The sequence below is a fragment of the Tachyglossus aculeatus genome, chromosome 5 (genome assembly GCF_015852505.1).
Source record: "Tachyglossus aculeatus isolate mTacAcu1 chromosome 5, mTacAcu1.pri, whole genome shotgun sequence".
In the NCBI taxonomy this organism is placed as follows: domain Eukaryota; kingdom Metazoa; phylum Chordata; class Mammalia; order Monotremata; family Tachyglossidae; genus Tachyglossus; species Tachyglossus aculeatus.
Window position 1 is genome coordinate 34,776,418 of NC_052070.1, and position 20,592 is coordinate 34,797,009.

The 20,592-nt window shown below is 43.8% G+C and overlaps 1 protein-coding gene across 2 annotated transcripts in view; it reads right to left on the reverse strand.

Moving 5' to 3' along the window:
• FOXJ3 (forkhead box J3) overlaps window positions 1-20,592 on the reverse strand; it is a 195,039-nt gene that overhangs the window by 99,294 nt on the left and 75,153 nt on the right. For both annotated transcript variants that reach the window (XM_038746442.1, XM_038746441.1), the window contains exon 3: window positions 16,843-17,167. In XM_038746442.1, the coding sequence (XP_038602370.1) occupies window positions 16,843-17,167 (325 nt within the window). The remainder of the gene's footprint in view (window positions 1-16,842; window positions 17,168-20,592) is intronic.

A 20,592-nucleotide genomic window follows, 5' to 3' on the forward strand; every position in this document is an offset into this window, starting at 1 on the left:
AATCAACCCGGAGGGTAAGCGGAAAGTGCTCCCCAGGAGAACAATTAAGCAACATCAATGGAAGGCTTGCATTCTTTAATTCAATTACAGCCTGGGTAAATTTTTAAAACGGAAGTATTGGAAGTGATTTTCCTCCCCTCTGAGAGCTCCTTGTGGGCTCAGATCATATCGGCCCACTCCCTCCCAATCGCTTGGTACGGTGCTCTGCGCATGGTCGGCACTCAATAAATCCCACTTGACTGATCCAAAGTGAAAAGATCCAAAATTATTACATAAAATGTCCCGATCGTTATGTCGCCAACTTGTACTTCCCAAGTGCTTAGTACAGTGCTCTGCACACAGTTAGCGCTCAATAAATATGATTGATTAATTTTTGCTTCACCCAGAGGGCCAAGATCGACAAAGAAGCTCATCCTGACAGTTGATACGAAGGTCTGAGAAAAGTTCTCGTCTATCTGGAATAAAAAATTGGGGGTAAGGCTTTTAGGCTTGATGATTTCCTTCACTCCACCTTCTCCCCCATGTGCCGTTCTGACACTGATTCAGAATATCCAGTCCCAGATCATCATCATCATCAATCGTATTTATTGAGCGCTTACTATGTGCAGAGCACTGTACTAAGCGCTTGGGAAGTACAAATTGGCAACATATAGAGACAGCCCCTACCCAACAGTGGGCTCACAGTCTAAAAGGGGGAGACAGAAAACAAAACCAAACATACTAACAAAATAAAATAAATAGAATAGATATGTACAGGTAAAATAAATAGAGTAATAAATATGTACAAACATATATACATAGATACAGGTGATATATCCAGATCCTCTACCTCTCTCAAAGGCGATACGAAGATTAATTTTAATGCAGGGAAAACTACAACCCGGATCTTCGGAATGCTATTTGAATTCAAGGGAGCCTGACGGCTGCCTGTCTACTTGTTTTCTTTTCCTGCCTCCCTCTTCTAGACTCTGAGCCCGTTGTTGGGTAGGGATCGCCTCTATGTGTTGCCGAATTGTATTTTCCAAGTGCTTAGGACAGTGCTCTGCACACGGTAAGCGCTCAATAAGTACGACTGAATGAACGAATGAATGGATCAGCACTCGGAAATTTCTCCCGTTCAATTCCATTCCACGATTTTGGAGATTCGGCAGTCTCACTGTCACTGCTAATTCAATCTTGACAAAGGACTCAAGAGAAACTACTGATCCCGAGACTCAAACTTCAAGTCGCCTTACCTCCTTCCCCTCCCCACAGCACCTGTATATATGTATATATGTTTGTACGTATTGATAACTCTATTTATTTTATTTGTACATATTTATTCTATTTATTTTATTTGGTTAATATGTTTTTCTCCCCCTTCTAGACTGTGAGCCCGCTGCTGGGTAGGGACCGTCTCTATATGTTGCCAACTTGTACTTCCCAAGCGCTTAGTACAGTGCTCTGCACACAGTAAGCGCTCAATAAATACGACTGAATGAATGAGTCAAAGGTCATGGGCTCAAACCCCAGCTCCACCACTTGTCAGCTGTGCGACTTTGGGCAAGTCACTTCACTTCTCTGGGCCTCAGTTCCCTCATCTGGAAAATGGGGATTAAGACTGTGAGCCCCCCGTGGGACAACCTGATCACCTTGTGTAGGGACCGTCTCTATATGTTGCCAACTTGTACTTCCCAAGCGCTTAGTACAGAGCTCTGCACACAGTAAGTGCTCAATAAATACAACTGATTGATTGATTGATTGACTGTAACCTCCCCAGCACTTGGAACAGTGCTTTGCACAGAGTAAGCGCTTAATAAATGCCATTATTATTATTATTAAGTAAGGTTCCTCCCTCCTTTCCTGAAACAGGATATGAACGCTCAGGTTTGTGTGGGGTGGCATGGACTCTTCATAAACATAGACCATAAACATAGACCAGCGCTTAGAACAGTGCTCTGCACACAGTAAGCGCTCAATCAATCAATCAATCGTATTTACTGAGCGCTTACTGTGTGCAGAGCACTGTACTAAGCACCTGGGAAGTACAAGTTGGAAACATCTAGAGACGGTCCCTACCCAACAGCGGGCTAACAGTCTAGACGGGGGAGACGGACAACAAAACAAAACATATTAACAAAATAAAATAGAATAGATATGTACAAGTAAAATAGAGTAATACATATATACATATATATGTACATACATATACACATACATATATGTACATACATATATACATACATATACATATATATACATACATGTGTATGTACATATACATATGTACAGAGGTACAGAGAATTGAAGTGACTTGCCCATGGTCACCCAGCAAACAACTTGCAGAGCTGAGATTAGAACCCCGGTCCTTCTGACTCCCATATATATGTATATGTATGTACACATGCATACATATATACAGGGGCTTTGGGGAGGGGAAGGAGGTAAGGCAGAGGGGATGGGGAGGCGGAGGAGGGGGAGAGGAAGGAGGGGGCTCAGTCTGGGAAGGCCTCCTGGAGGAGGCATCATTGTTGTTATTGTTATTGCTATTATTATTAATCCCCATTTTACAGATGTGGTAACTGCAGCCCAGAGAAGTGAATAAATGCTATCATTATGGGGTGGCATGGCCCCTTCATAAACAAAGACCGCAAACACAGACCAGCGCTTAGAAAGGTGCTGTGCACATAGTAAGTGATTAATGAATGCTATCATTATTATCATCATCATCATCCATCGTATTTACTGAGCGCTTACTGTGTGCAGAGCACTGGACTAATCGCTTGGGAAGTACAAGTTGGCAACACATAGAGACGGTCCCTACCCAACAGTGGGCTCACAATCTAGAAGGGGGAGACAGACAACAAAACCAAACATATTAACAAAATAAAATAGAATAGATACGTGCAAGTAAAATAAATAAATAAATAAATAAATAAATAAATAAATAAATAAGTAAATAAACAAATAAATAGAGTAATAAATATGTACAAACATATATACACATATACAGGTGCTGTGGGGAAGGGAAGGATCATTATTGTTATTGTTATTATTATTAATCCCCATTCTACAGATGAGGTAACTGCAGCCCAGAGAAGTGAATAAATGCTATCATTTATGGGGTGGCATGGCCTCCTCATAAACAAAGACCATAAATATAGACCAGCGCTTAGAACGGTGCTTTGCACGTAAGTGATTTATGAATGCTATCATTATTATCATCATCATCATCATCATCCATTGTATTTATTGTGCGCTTACTGTGTGCAGAGCACTGGACTAAGCGCTTGGGAAGTCCAAATTGGCAACATATAGAGACGGTCCCTACCCAACAGTGGGCTCACAGTCTAGAAGGGGGAGACAGACAACAAAACCAAACATACTAACAAAATAAAACAGAATAGATACGTGCAAGTAAAATAAGTAAATAAATAAATAAATGAATGAATGAATAAATAAATAAATAAATAGAGTAATAAATATGTACAAACATATATACACATGTACAGGTGCTGTGGGGAAGGGAAGGATCATTACTGTTATTGTTATTATTATTAATCCCCATTTTACAGATGAGGTAACTGCAGCCCAGAGAAGTGAATAAATGCTATCATTTATGGGGTGGCATGGCCTCTTCATAAACAAAGACCATAAACATAGACCAGTGCTTAGAATGGTGCTTTGCACGTAAGTGATTAATGAATGCTATCATTATTATCATCATCATCATCATCATCCATTGTATTTATTGAGCGCTTACTGTGTGCAGAGCACTGTACTAAGCGCTTGGGAAGTCCAAGTTGGCAACATATAGAGACGGTCCCTACCCAACAGTGGGCTCACAGTCTAAAAGGGGGAGACAGAGAACAAAACCAAACATACTAACAAAATAAATAGAATAGATACGTGCAAGTAAAATAAATAAATAGAGTAATAAATATGTACAAACATATATACACATATACAGGTGCTGTGGGGAAGGGAAGGATCATTATTGTTATTGTTATTATTATTAATCCCCATTTTACAGATGAGGTAACTGCAGCCCAGAGAAGTGAATAAATGCTATCATTTATGGGGTGGCATGGCCTCTTCATAAACAAAGACCATAAACATAGACCAGCGCTTAGAACGGTGCTTTGCACGTAAGTGATTAATGAATGCTATCATTATTATCATCATCATCATCATCATCCATCGTATTTATTGTGCGCTTACTGTTTGCAGAGCACTGTACTAAGCGCTTGGGAAGTCCAAGTTGGCAACATATAGAGACGGTCCCTACCCAACAGTGGGCTCACAGTCTAAAAGGGGGAGACAGAGAACAAAACCAAACACACTAACAAAATAAAATAAATAGAATAGATATGTACAAGTAAAATAAATAAATAAATAGAGTGATAAATATGTACAAACATATATACAGGTGCTGTGGGGAAGGGAAGGATCATTATTGTTATTGTTATCATTATTAATCCCCATTTTACAGATGAGGTAACTGCAGCCCAGAGAAGTGAATAAATGCTATCATTATGGGGTGGCATGGACTCTTCATAAACAAAGACCGCAAACATAGACCAGCGCTTAGAACGGTGCTTTGCACATAGTAAGTGATTAATGAATGCTACCACTATTATTATTATTATTATTATTATTATTATTATTATTATTATCATTATTATTATTATTAACTCCCCCTTGCCTGCTTCCACTGTTTCCTTCCTCCTGTGATCCTACCCTGCCTCTGGATTATGAAGGATTTACTGTAGCCCGATTTTCACCTCTCTGCTGAGAAAGCCGCCGGTAGGATATTTCCTCCCAAGTGGCTCTCCGCAGTCTCTTCCTGCCCCGCACCTCCGCGATTCCCCGCGGCAATAATAATAATCTAAGGCGCTGGATTAAGGCTCCAGTCTCTCCGGGGGCGTGGGTTCGAATCCCACCGCTGCCAGAGGTTTTTGAATTTAAGGAGTGAAATTACATTCTAGCAAAGCCGAACCAAAAATAAACAATGAAGGTTGGATTACGTTTTCAGGAGAAGGGGATGGTAAGTCGAGAAGGATGAAATTCTAGGAAATTCTAACTTTTCTCCCTCTCCATCCCCCCCATCTTACCTCCTTCCCTTCCCCACAGCTCCTGTATATATGTATATATGTCTGTACATATTTATTACTCTATTTATTTATTTATTTTACTTGTACATATCTATTCTATTTATTTTATTTTGTTAGTACGTTTGGTTTTGTTCTCTGTCTCCCCCTTTTAGACTGTGAGCCCACTGTTGGGTAGGGACCGTCTCTAGATGTTGCCAACTTGGACTTCCCAAGCGCTTAGTACAGTGCTCTGCACACAGTAAGCGCTCAATAAATACGATTGATTGATTAATAATAATAATAATAATAATGGCATTTATTAAGCGCTTACTAAGTGCAAAGCACTGTTCTAGGCAATAACCTCCTGGGCTTTGCCTGGAATTCTCCTTGATTCAAACAGGAGTCCCCCACCCGGGGAAACTCGGCCGCTCTGACGAGAAGCAGTGTGGCCTAATGGTTTCTAGACTGTGAGCCCACTGTTGGGTAGGGACCGCCTCTATATGTTGCCAAGTTGTACTTCCCAAGCGCTTAGTACAGTGCTCTGCACACAGTAAGCGCTCAATAAATACGACTGATTGATTGATTGATTGACAGAGCACAGGCCTGAGGGTGCGAAGGACCTGGCTTCTAATCCCCACTCGGCCTCTTCTACTGACTGACTGAGTAGGGGACAAAATCAATCAATCAATCGTATTTATTGAGCGTTTACTGTGTGCAGAGCACTGTACTAAGCGCTTGGGAAGTCCAAGTTGGCAACATATAGAGACGGTCCCTACCCAACAGTGGGCTCACAGTCTAAAAGGGGGAGACAGAGAACAAAACCAAACATACTAAAATAAAATAGAATAGATATGTACAAGTAAAATAGAGTAATAAATATGTACAAACATATATACATATATACAGGTGCTGTGGGGAAGGGAAGGAGGTAAGGCCGGGGGAATGGAGAGGGGGACAAGGGGGAGACGAAGGAAGGGGCTCAGTCTGGGAAGGCCTCCTGGAGGAGGTGAGCTCTCAGAAGAAGCCTCTCCTTCTCATTCCCAGGGAACATGGTTCCCTGATGATCCCTCTACCAAGAGAGGGCTTGGTAGAGGACAACTTGAATCCCATATCCTCCTAGGGAAAATATACGTAGGAGTCAAGCAGTAAGCGCTCAATAAACACTACTGACTGACTGAGAAGGGGACAGAATAATAATAATAATAATAATAATAATAATAATAATAATAATAATAATAATAATAATAATAACCATGACTGCTGACTCCAAAGCCCGGGCTCTTTCCGCTGCGCTACGCTGCTTAGAAGCCTCTCCTTCTCATTCCCAGGGAACCCCTGGTGCAGTTGGAAAAACGGGGCCCATGTTTGTTTTGCCTTTATGTCGCCAAAGGGCGACAGTTGGCGTCTCCAGCTTAGATCACTGTCAATATTGAATAACTGCTAATTAGAATTCATGCTCGGGAACCCCATTAATGAAGAGCGCTCGCATTTATGAGTATTTTATTCTGCTTAATTCTTTAAACTCTGACCACTTCTCTCTTACATGGCAGAGTTCAACAAATTACCCTGGACTGCACGGGAACATTTTGCAAAAATGAGGAAGCTCTGAAAGGGAAGCAATTTAAAAGCGAATATCTTTATAGCTGCTTATTTTGGTGCGAAGCAAAGCAATTGGAAGCAATTTAAAACCGAATATCTTTATAGCTGCTTATTTTGGTGCAAAGCAAAGCAATTGGAAGCAATTTAAAACCGAATATCTCAATAGCTTCTTATTTTGCTAGAGATGAGGGCTGGAACCGCCGAATACTAGGTGCAGCACCCAAAATACCTGCTAATATTCGCCTCCGAAAGGACAAGAAATGTCTGGAAGTGCATCATGTGGTAACCGTACGATTAAAATTCAATAAGGGAAATGGACCATCCAAAACAGGATGGGATCGATAGGGACAAACAGTTCATCATCAGTCGTATTTATTGAGCGCTTCCTGTGTGCAGAGCACTGTACTAAGCGCTTGGGAAGTACAAATCTGCCACTCAGGGTCAAGAAATGACAGATCAGATCTTATCAGATATTAGGACAAGCAGGCCAGAGAAAAAGCACGGGATCCGAACGAACCACAGGCTGGATGAGTCAGGGACGTGGTGCTCTTTATTTAAAAAGAAAAAAAGCAAACGTGATTTGGGCGGTACATTAATAAAAGTAAAACACACAGAGGAAGGGAAGTAATCTATGGGCGACACTCACATTAGTCATGCCCATATAATCTGGGCTCAACAACTATATTCGACTCCACCGTGACGAGTGAAAAATATATAGGCCGGCAAAATGATAATCCTATGCGTAATTAGCAAACACAGCAGAGGGAAGTTGAGAGGTATTGAGATAAGATTTAAAAAATTCATACGAGCAGATAAGCCAAAAACAGGTTTTTTTTGCTTTTTCCTTTGTTCTCCTTCCGATTTTATTGATGAACTAAGTCACTATTTGTCAAGCTCTGCTCACACTGGGTTTTCCCCCCCTCCATCCCCCTCATCTTACCTCCTTCCCTTCCCCACAGCTCCTGTATATATAATAATAATAATGATAATGATTGCATTTATTAAGTGCTTACTATGTGCAAAGCACTGTTCTAAGCGCTGGGGAGGTTACAAGGTGATCAGGTTGTCCCATGGGGGGCTCACAGTCTTCATCCCCATTTTACAGATGAGGTAAGTGAGGCCCAGAGAAGTGAAGTAACTTGCCCAAAGTCACACAGCTGACAAGTGGCGGAGTCGGGATTTGAACCCATGAGCCCTGACTCCAAAGCCCGGGCTCTTTCCACTGAGCCACGCTGTATGTATATATACATATATATGTATATATGTTTGTACATATTTATTACTCTATTTATGTATTTATTTTACTTGTACTTATCTATTCTATTTATTTTACTTTGCCAGTATGTTTGGTTTTGTTCTCTGTCTCCCCCTTTTAGACTGTGAGCCCACTGTTGGGTAGGGACTGTCTGTATATGTTGCCAACTTGTATTTCCCAAGCGCTTAGTGCAGTGCTCTGCACACAGTAAGCACTCAATAAATACGATTGATTGATTGATTTTGGTCACTAAATTTTACAACAGACGTGCAGAATATAAAAGATATTCATTCAATCGTATTTACTGAGCGCTTACTGCGTGCAGAGCACTGTGCTAAGAGCTTAGGAAGTACGAGTTTGCAACATAAAGAGACGGTCCCTACCCAACAGCGGGCTCAAAGATATGAAAAAGGATTAAGACTTTAAGGGGTGGGATCCGGGACCTGTATGGAAAAGCTATCGGAATGAAAGCCGTTTAGCCAATCATCGAGTTTATAAAGAGTTATTAGGCGGGGATGACACCAACCTGCTGATCATCATCATCAATCATCATCATCAATCGTATTTATTGAGCGCTTACTGTGTGCACAGCACTGTACTAAGTGCTTGGGAAGTACAAGTTGGTAACATAGAGACAGTCCCTACCCAGCACTGGGCTCACAGTCTAAAAGGGGGAGACAGAGAACAAAACCAAACATACTAACAAAATAAAATAAATAGAATGGATATGTACAAGTCAAATAAATAAATAGAGTAATCTATTTATATTTATATAAATGTGCTGATCACCACAGAGATCCGAAGAGGGAATGTGTTTAAAGTGCAGCAAAAAAAGGACTAAATTAGGACAAAAAGATCGTTTTGAGGGACCTGGGAACCAAGTACAATGGGAAGGCTTTGATATCCAGGATGTCCTTCCTCTCCCCCTCGTCCCCCTCTCCATCCCCCCCCATCTTACCTCCTTCCCTTCCCCACAGCACCTGTATATATGTTTGTACATATTTATTACTCTATTTATGTATTTATTTATCTTATACATATCTATTCTATTTATTTTATTTTGTCAGTATGTTTGGTTTTGTTCTCTGTCTCCCCCTTCTAGACTGTGAGCCCGCTGTTGGGTAGGGACTGTCTCTATGTGTTGCCAACTTGTACTTCCCAAGCGCTTAGTCCAGTGCTCTGCACACAGTAAGCGCTCAATAAATACGATTGATTGATTGATTGATCCCTAACTGTGAAGATCATTAAAAACAGAAGCCACAGCCCAGCTCCTTGGAGGATTGGCGTACACCCGATTAGAGGTAAGGGGGCTGGCCGGATCTGGTGATGCGGATGCTTCTTCTAGCTCGAGGATTCCATGAAAACTTGGATTAAGAACAGCCTCAACCTCTACCATCCTCTTCTTTTATATTGGCATTTATTAAGCGCTTACTATGTGCAAAGCACTGTTCTAAGCGCTGGGGAGGTTACAAGGTGATCAGACAGACAAGAAAACCAAACATGTGGACAGGTAGATAGGTCCCTGCCCACAATGAGCTTATAGTCTCCACCCCAGTGGTTAGTAATAATGATAATTTATAATTATGGTATTTGTTAAGCACCTACTATGTCCCAGGCACTGTACTGTATATATACTGTACCTGTATATGTGTAATAATAATGGCATTTGTTAAGCGCTTACTATGTGCAAAGCACTGTACTAAGCGCTAGGGAGGATATAAGGTGATCAGGTTGTCCCACGTGGGGCTCACAATCTTAATCCCCATTTTACAGATGAGGTAGCTGAGGCTCAGAGAAGTTAAGTGACTTGCCCAAGGTTACACAGCAGACTTGTGGTGGAGCCGGCATTCGAACCCATGACCTCTGACTCCAAAGCCCGGGCTCTTTCCACTGAGCCACGCTGCTTCTCCGTATATACACACATATATATATATGTATGTATGTATGCCTCCCCCATTTAGACTGTGAGCCCACTGTTGGGTAGTGACTGTCTCTATATGTTGCCAATTTGTACTTCCCAAGTGCTTAGTCCAGTGCTCTGCACACAGTAAGCGCTCAATAAATACGATTGATTGACTGATTGATTTTCCAGATGAGGGAACTGAGGCCCAGAGAAGTGAAGTGACTTGCCCAAAGTCACACAGCTGACGAGTGGCGGAGCCAGGATTTGAACCCATGACCTCTGACTCCAAAGCCCGGGCTCTTTTCCACTGAGCCACGCTGCTTCTTTTCCGTCTCCTTTTCCCCCAGCCTCTTTCTAGTCCCCTCCAGTCCCAATCCCTACATTCACATCACACCTAAAAAGGGCTACTCACCACTTCCCAAATGCATTTTAGGGTTCGGGTGGGATCTGGCTGACATCATAGACTGTGAGCCCGCTGTTGGGTCGGGACCGTCTCTATATGTTGCCAACTTGGACTTCCCAAGCGCTTAGTCCAGTGCTCGGCACCCAGTAAGCGCTCAATAAATACGATCGAAGGAATGAATGAATGTTGGGCAGGGACCGTCTCTATATGTTGCCAACTTGGACTTTCCAAGTGCTTAGTCCAGTGCTCTGCACACAGTAAGCGCTCAATAAATACGATTGAATGAATGAATGTTGGGAAGGGACCGTCCCTATATGTTGCCAACTTGGACTTCCCAAGCGCTTAGTCCAGTGCTCTGCACACAGTAAGCGCTCAATAAAGACGATCGAAGGAATGAATGAATGTTGGGCAGGGACCGTCTCTATATGTTGCCAACTTAGACTTCCCAAGCACTTAGTCCAGTGCTCTGCACACAGTAAGCGTTCAATAAATATGATCGAATGGATGAATGAATGAATGACAAGCAGTGTGGCCTAATGGACAGAGCTTGGGCCTGACAGAAGGACCTGGGTTCTAATTCAAGCTCCTCTACTTGTCTGCTGTGTGACCTGGGGCAAGGCGCAATTTCTCTGTGCTTCAGTTCCCCCTCGTCCCCCTCTCCATCCCCCCCCATCTTACCTCCTTCCCTTCCCCACAGCACCTGTATATATGTATATATGTTTGTACATATTTATTACTCTATTAATTTATTTATCTTACTTGTACATATCTATTCTATTTATTTTATTTTGTTACTATGTTTGGTTTTGTTCTCGGTCTCCCCCTTCTAGACTGTGAGCCCGCTGTTGGGTAGGGACTGTCTCTATGTGTTGCCAACTTGCGCTTCCCAAGCGCTTAGTCCAGTGCTCTGCACACACTAAGCGCTCAATAAATACGATTGATTGATTGATTGATTCCGTTCCCTCATCTGTAAAATGGGGATTAAGACTGTGAGCCCCCCGTGGGACAGGGACTGTGGCCAACATGATTACCCTGTATTTACCCCAGCGCTTAGCAGAGCTGCCTGGAACAGAGTAAGCACTGAATCAATCAATCGTATTTACTGAGCGCTTACTGTGTGCACAGCACTGTACTAAGCACTTGGGAAGTACAAGTTGGCAACATATAACAAATGCCATTTAAAAAAAAAATAACACAAAAAAACCCCAAGGGCTTCCAAGCCACAATGGAGGCGGAAAGGAGGCCCGACAGGGGAAGCGTGTGACTTTGGATCACACACTAGTATCAGAAGATAGGTCCACTCAGGCAGATGGGAGAGGTTTAATTGATAATCCGAACTGACAGTACTTGAAGAGGAAAAGATCAATCAATCAATCAATCGTATTTATTGAGCGCTTACTGTGTGCAGAGCACTGGACTAAGCGCTTGGGAAGTACAAGATGGCAACATATAGAGACAGTCCCTACCCAACAGTGGGCTCACAGTCTAAAAGATGGGTCTGAATTGGCGGGATACAAGCTAGTCTGGGACTTTGGAGGACTTATTGGGCGCCAAAAGACTTGGGAAGGTTTCACTGCCAAAGGCAGCCCCAACCATACTGCTCTGATGAGGCGAAGCGTATTAATCAATCGATCGTGCCCACTGTTGGGTAGGGACTGTATATGTTGCCAACTTGTACTTCCCAAGCGCTTAGTACAGTGCTCTGCACACGGTAAGTGCTCAATAAATACGATTGATTGATTGATCGCATTTACTGAGCCCTTACTGCACTACGCGCTTGAGAGAGTAATAATAATAACAATAATAATAATGATGGCACTTGCTAAGCGCTTACTATGTGCCAAGCACTGTTCTAAGCACTGGGGAGGATACAGGGTGATCAAGTTGTCCCACGGGGGGCTCACAGTCTTCATCCCCATTTTCCAGATGAGGGAACTGAGGCCCAGAGAAGTGAAGTGACTTGCCCGAGGTCCCACAGCTGACAAGCGGCAGAGCGGGGATTAGAACCCATGACCTCGGACTCCCAAGCCCGGGCTCTTTCCACTGAGCCACGCTGCTTCTCAATACACAGGACATTCTCAATTCATTCAGTCATTCAGTCAATCGTATTTATTGAGCGCTTACTGTGTGCAGAGCACTGTACTAAGCTCTTGGGAAGTACAAGTTGGCAACATATAGAGACGGTCCCTACAATGTACAATACAACAGACACATTCGGACAAGCAGTGTGGCTCAGTGGAAAGAGCCCGGGCTTTGGAGTCAGAGGTCGTGGGTTTGAATCCCGGCTCCACCGCAAGCCTGCTGTGTGACCTTGGGCAAGTCACTTAACTTCTCTGAGTCTCAGTTTCCTCATCTGTAAAAATGGGGATTAAGACTGTGAGCCCCACGTGGGACAACTTGATCACACTGTATCCCCCCCAGCGCTTAGAACAGTGCTTTGCACATAGTAAGCGCTTAACAAATGCCATCATTATTATTGTTCCCTGCCCAAAACGAGCTTATAGTCTGGAGGGGGAAACCGACATTAATAGAAATAAATAAATGTATGGACATCTTCGGAAGTGCAGTAGGGCTACGGGGTTGAGGAGGATGTATAAAGATTAAGAATTAAGAGAAGCAGCGTGGCTCAGTGGAAAGGGCACGGGCTTTGGATACAGAGGTCATGGGTTCAAATCCTGACTCAGCCAATTGCCAGCTGTGTGACTTTGGGCAAGTCACTTAACTTCTCTGTGCCTCAGTTACCTCATCTGGAAAATGGGGATTAAGACTGTGAGCCCCCCGTGGGACAACCTGATCGATCACCTTCTAACCTCCCCAGTGCTTAGAACAGTGCTTGGCACATAGTAAGCACTTAACAGATGCCATACTTGGACTTCCCAAATGCTTAGTACAGTTCTCTGCACACAGTAAGCGCTCAAGAGATATGATTGAATGAATGAATGAATGTGCATATTGTGCATATTTATTCTATTTATTTTATTTTGCTAATATGTTTGGTTTTGTTCTCTGCCTCCCCCTTTTAGACTGTGAGCCCACTGTTGGGTAGGGACCGTCTCTAGGTGTTGCCAACTTGTACTTCCCAAGCGCTTAGTACAGTGCTCTGCACACAGTAAGCGCTCAATAAATACGACTGAATGAATGAATGAATGAATTATTCATTCAATCGTATTTATTGGGCGCTTACCGTGTGCACAGCACTGTACTAAGCGCTTGGGAAGTACTATTGAGTGCTTACTGTGTGCAGAGCACTGTACTAAGTGCTTGGGAAGTACAAGTTGGCAACATATAGAGACGGTCCCTACCCAACAGTGGGCTCACAGTCTAGAAGGGGGAGAGAGAGAACAAAACCAAACATATAAACAAAATAAAATAAATAGAATAAGTATGTACAAATAAAATAGAGTAATAAATACGTACAAACATATATACATATTTACAGGTGCTGTGGGGAGGGGAAGGAGGTAAGGTGGGGGGAGGAGGGGGAGAGGAAGGAGGAGGCTCAGTCTGGGAAGGCCTTCTGGAGGAGGTGAGCTCTCAGTAGGACTGTACTAAGCGCTTGGGAAGTACAAGTTGGCAACATACAATATACAAACATATAGACAGGTGCTGTGGGGAGGGGAAGGAGGCAAGGCGGGGGGGATGGGGGGGAGGAGAGGAAAAAGGGGGCTGAGTGTGGGAAGGCTTCCTGGAGGAGGTGAGCTCTCAGTAGGGCTTTGAAGGGAGGAAGAGAGATAGTTTGCCGGATGGGCGGAGGGAGGCCATTCCGGGCCAGGGGGAGGACGCGGGCCGGGGGTCGACGGCGGATCGAAGCCCTGCCTGGGCTGGATTTTTCCGGGTGGACCAGATGCCCAGTGGGTTCGTGCATGAAAACAATGGGGGTCCTAACTACCTGATGGCAAGTCCCCAACCAAGACTAGACTGTGAGCCCGCTGTTGGGTGGGGACCGTCGCTATATGTTGCCAACTTGGACTTCCCAAGCGCTTAGGACAGTGCTCTGCACACAGTAAGTGCTCAATAAATACGACTGAATGAATGAATGAACCAAAATAATTGGGGGGGGTGGTGCCTGAGTTTGTCCAAACCTGAATAGATTTCAGAGGGTCCTGCCTCAACTGGGCTTAGAACAGTGCCCAGCGCTTAGAACAGTGCTTTGCACATAGTAAGCGCTTAATAAATGACATTATTATTATTATTATTATTATTATTATTATTATAACTGGGGTCTTGGCCCAACCGATAAAGGTTTCTACAGAATGGGCATGGCATCAAAACGACCAGAGCTTTGACCCTTCTTGCCTTACTGTCTTGTCCTAATCAATCAATCAATCGTATTTATTGAGCGCTTACTGTGTGCAGAGCACTGTACTAAGCGCTTGGGAAGTACAACAGAGAAGCAGCGAGGCCTAGTGGACAGAGCCCGGGCCCCAGAAGGATCTCGGTTCTAATCCCGGCTTCGCCACACGTCTGCTGGGCGACCGTGGGCAAGTCACTTCACTTCTCTGTGCCTCATCATTTTAGACTGTGAGCCCACTGCTGGGTAGGGACTGTCTCTATGTGATGCCAATTTGTACTTCCCAAGCACATAGTACAGTGCTCTGCACATAGTAAGTGCTCAATAAATACAATTGATGACGATGATGATGATCCCTAAAATGGGTATTAAGAGTATGAGCCCCACGTGGGCCAGGGCCTGTTTCCAACCTGATTAGCTTGTATCTATCCCACTGCTTAAAACAGTGCTTGACACCTCAATCAATCAATCGTATTTATTGAGCGCTTACTGTGTGCAGAGCACTGTACTAAGCGCTTGGGAAGTACAAGTTGGCAACATATAGAGACAGTCCCTACCCAACAGTGGGCTCACAGTCTAGAAAGCATTTACAAATGCCATCATTATTATTATTATTATTATTATTATTATTATTACTGTCTCTGGAGAGCAACTGAAGAGGACCCCAGGGTCTTCATGCGTTCTCTTTTCCCAGCCTAGGCCATATGAAATACATTAAAAATAGCACATAATGTTTATAAAATTAAGTCCTTTGAGAGGCATAACTGCTTCAGCCTCAAAGAAAAGAAAAAAAGTCACTTGACGACTCCCTTGGATATACTCCCTTGGGACTTTTAGACTGTGAGCCCACTGTTGGGTAGGGACTGTCTCTATATGTTGCCAATTTGTACTTCCCAAGCGCTTAGTACAGTGCTCTGCACATAGTAAGCGCTCAATAAATACGATTGATGATGATGATGATATACACTCACCTGGGCTGTTTCTTGAGTAGTTGAAGATGAGTAGATAAGTGCAAACTGCATTCCTGTCCTCACTTTAATGGGCTCCACATTTTTGTATTTATACAGAAGTGGAATTTTCTATTTAAAAACCAGGAATCCCTGCTACTTTTTCATCATAAAAATATCCGTTCATTCTAAATACTTTTTTTTAGTTTCATTTTAAATACGTGCTACAAAAAAGCCACCTTTTCAACAAAAACACCCTTTCCAAATAATAATAATGGCATTTGTTAAGCTTTATGTGCAAAGCACTGTTCTAAGCGCTGGGGGGGATACAAGGTGATCAGGTTGTCCCACGTGCGACTCACAGTCTTAATCCCCATTTTACAGATGAGGTAACTGAGGCTCAGAGAAGGTAAGTGACTTGCCCGAGGTCACACAGCAGACATGTGGTGGAGCTGGGATTAGAACCCAGGACCTTCTCAAGCTCCCAAGCTCTTTCCACGGAGCCACGCTGCTTCTCTAACAAAAAAAGGAGGATAAAAATACAAGACAAGGAAAAAGAAGATGGAAGGTGAGGGGAGAAAAATAAGGTCGGGGAAGGAACAAGAATCAACAAAAATAAGGAATGGCGATAAAAAGGATGCAAAATTGAGTCAGAAAGGGGACAAAATGTAGAACAATAACAGCAGGAGCAGCGTGGCTCAGTGGAAAGAGCCCGGGCTTTGGGGTCAGAAGTCAGGGGTTCAAATCCCGGCTCTGCCGATTGTCAGCTGTGTGACTTTGGGCAAGTCACTTCACTTCTCTGTGCCTCAGTTACCTCATCTGTAAAATGGGGATGAAGACTGCGAGCCCCGCGTGGGACAACCCGATCACCCTGTAACCTCCCCAGGGCTAAGAACAGTGCTTTGCACACAGTAAGCGCTTAATAAACGCCATTATTATTATTATCAAAGTGAAGTCAAGGAATAACTTTTCAGATTTCATTACTACAGCCATAGGTATCAGTGGAAAAACTATTTTCACACTACATTAAGGAAAAACTGCTTCCTCTTTTACAAATCACTCCTCACTGTCAGAGAAGCAGCGTGGCTCAGTGGAAAGAGCTCGGGCTTTGGAGTCAGAGGTCATGGGTTCAAATCCCGGCTCCGCCACTTGTCAGCTGTGGGACTTTGGGCAAGTCACTTCACTTCTCTGGACCTCAGTTCCCTCAGCTGGAAAATGGGGATTAAGTCTGCGAGCCCCACGTGGGACAACTTGATTACCTTGTACCTACCCCGGCGCTTAGAACAGTGCTTTTGCACACAGTAGGCGCTTAATAAACGCCGTCATCATCATCAAAACGGGAAAGCGGAAAAAAACACGGAAGCCGTCTTACCTTCCAACCACTGCCAGCCTCTCGATAGTACGGGAAGTTATCGCAGATCCACTGGTAAATCTCACTTAAAGTCATTTTCTTTTTGGGTGAGCTATTAATCGCGAACGTAATGAGGCTGGCGTAACTGTAGGGTGGCTTCCCGTCTTTGTGCTGCTGTACTTCCTCCTGGTCCAGCGTGGTGTTCGGGTCGAGGAGCGCGTTCTTCTTGGAAGCCCCGGGTCCGTGGGCATTTTGGGTGGCGTCGGATTTCTGGATGGCCGCCCTCATGGTGAGCTGTGGTAACCAGTCCATGGATGTTAGGCTGCTCTCCAGTTCTGAGGTCATCCTGAAGGCAAACAGACTCCTTACTCAGTATCAAGGAAAGAACCCCCGCGTCGCAAAATATCCAACATTCACAAATCTAGGAGTGCCAAAGGGAGGGAAAGCCTGAGTTAAATCTGGAGGGAAAAGATGGAGTACGTTAATGACCACGCAGAATATTTAAGGGATCAACATTTCCAATCTGTTTTTTTCCTCAACTTTCTCTTCTTCACAACAAGGGTAACTTTGGCTTACCACAGGCCCCGATGCAGAGCGCATGTGTTCGAGTGACTCTCTGTGCCAGATTTCCCAGACTGAGCCCCTTCCTTCCTCTCCCCCTCGTCCCCCTCTCCATCCCCCCCACAGCACCTGTATATATGTTTGTACATATTTATTACTCTATTTATTTATTTTATTTGTGCATATCTATTTATTTTATTTTGTTAGTATGTTTGGTTTTGTTCTCTGTCTCCCCCTTTCAGACTGTGAGCCCACTGTTGGGTAGGGACCGTCTCTATATGTTGCCAATTTGGACTTCCCAAGCGCTTAGTCCAGTGCTCTGCACATCGTAAGCGCTCAATAAATACAATTGATGATGATGATGATGATGATTTTGGGAAAATACGACCTACCCAGTTAAATGGGGCGTGTGGGGGAGAAATCACTCCCGTCTCTCAGGCTGCAAACGCACACTCTTAGAGTACGGCGGGGTATTAACCTCAAAATTTGAGCCTTTAAAAACCTTTTATGACGGTCACGCTCTCCCGCTAAAAATCTTCCCGGGGCAGCCGTTGGGGAAACGAAGCCCGAGAGGGGAAGGCAGTCAGGTAAAGAGTGACTGTAAAATAGGGAGGGCTCTGGAGGAGTAAGGAAGTGGGGACTGGGCAGGTGGGAGGAAGAGAAACTAAGGCTGGGTGAACAGGAAAAGCAGGGCCAAATTAGGGAATCAGAGAAAAGGAATTAGGAGGAAATTCCAGACCACGCTGAGAGAAGAGGAAATGCCGGGGGACTGGAGCGAAAAGAGTTGAGGCTTGGGAAAGCAAAGGCTGGGATCTGACCCACAAAGACACGAACAAAAGGTTGCCTGAACTCATCATCATCATCATCAATCGTATTTATTGAGCGCTTACTATGCGCAGAGCACTGAACTAAGCGCTTGGGAAGTACAAATTGGCAACATATAGAGACAGTCCCTACCCAACAGTGGGCTCACAGTCTAAAAGGGGGAGACAGAGAACAAAACCAAACATACTAACAAAATAAAATAAATAGAATAGATATGTACAAGTAAAATAGAGTAATAAATCTGTACAAACATATATCCATATATACAGGTGCTGTGGGGAAGGGAAGGAGGTAAGATGGGGGGGATGGAGAGGGGGACGAGGGGGAGAGGAAGGAAGGGGCTCAGTCTGGGAAGGCCTCCTGGAGGAGGTGAGCTCTCAGTAGGGCCTTGAAGGGAGGAAGAGAGCTAGCTTGGCGGATGGGCAACTCAGCTGAAGGACCCGGATTCCAAGTATGATGATGATGGTGATGGCGTTGGTTAAGCGCTTCCTATGTGCAGAGCACTGTTCTAAGCGCTGGGGGGATACAAGGTGATCAGGGTGTCCCACGGGGGGCTCACAGTCTTCATCCCCATTTTACAGATGAGGGGACTGAGGTGCAGAGAAGCGAAGTGACTTGCCCAGTGTCACACAGCAGACACGTGGTGGAGCCGGAAATCGAACCCATGACCGCTGACTCCAAAGCCTGGGCTCTTTCCAGGTTGAAGTACAAACCCTCCCCCCACTTCAGAGACATAATAATAATAATGATAATAATAATAATAATAATAATAATAATAATAATAATAATACTGATGGCAACTGTGAGCCCGCTGTTGCATAGGGACCGTCTCTATATGTTGCTGACTTGTACTTCCCAAGTGCTTAGTAGTGTTCTGCACACAGTAAGCGCTTAACAAATTTATTCATTCATTCAATAGCATTTACTGAATTTAGTATTTAATTTACTATTTATTTCTTTATTATTTATTGTGCAAATAGCACATCTCCAAGAGGTCTTCCCCGACTAAGCCCGCTTTTCCTTTCCTTCAACTCCCTCCTGCGTCACCTTGACTCGCTCCCTTTATTCACCCCCCTATATACCTGTAATTTATTCATTTATGTCAATGTCCGTCTCCCTTTCTAGACTGTAAGCTCATTGTGGGCAGGAAATGTGTTCCTTCATTCATTCATTCAATCGCATTTATTGAGCGCTTACTGTGTGCAGAGCACTGGACTAAGCGCTTGGGAAGTCCAAGTTGGCAACATATAGAGACAGTCCCTACGCAACAATCAATCAATCAATCCATCAATCTCATTTATTGAGCGCTTACTGTGTGCAGAGCACTGGACTAAGCACTTGGGACGTCCAAGTTGGCAACATATAGAGACGGTCCCTACGCAACAATCAATCAATCAATCAATCAATCGTATTTATTGAGCACTTACTGTGTGCAAAGCACTGGACTAAGCGCTTGGGAAGTCCAAGATGGCAACATATAGAGACGGTCCCTACGCAACAATCAATCAATCGTATTTATTGAGCGCTCAACAATCAATCAATCAATCAATCGTATTTATTGAGCGCTTACTGTATGCAGAGCACTGGACTAAGCGCTTGGGAAGTCCAAGTTGGCAACACATAGAGACGGTCCCTACGCAACAGTGGGCTCACAGTCTAGAAGGGGGAGACAGAGAACAAAACAAAGCATATTAACAAAATAAAATAAATAGAATATGTACAAATAAAATACAGTAATAAATACGTACAAATATATATACATATATACAGGTATATATACATATATACAGGTGTCTGTATGTGTCTGTTGTATATTATTACACTGTACTTTCCCATGCGTGTAGTACAGTGCTAAGCACACAGAAAGCGCCCAATAACTACAATTACTGCCTGACAAGCCCCCTCGCCCAAACTCTGCACGCCGTTTTACCGCACTGCTCACAAAAACAGAAACTTCCAACATTAGCGGGTTTCCTTTTAGTCCTCAAGGATTTCTCCTTCAGGCGATAAAGCCGGGTCTTGCATGAACAAGGACAGAACCCCTGCTTCTCAAAAAATCCAATATTCCCAAATCTAGGAGTTCCAAAGTGAGGGCAGGCCTGAGTTAAACCTGGAGGGGAAAGATTGAGTTCGTTACAGAAATCTAACTGGACATGTACAGGAACATTTTTGGCCAAGATCTCCCAAGCGCTCAGTACAGTGCTCTGCACACAGTAAGCGCTCAATAAATACGATTGATTGATTAGACCACTGAAGGAATTTTATGCAGGAATGAATGCACAAATGCATATTCCTAAACAGATTTGTCATCAACTACAGTGCTGTCATTCAACAATTCTAGGGCTTATAATTTTGTGGATAAGCAGCGTGGCCCACTGGAAAGGA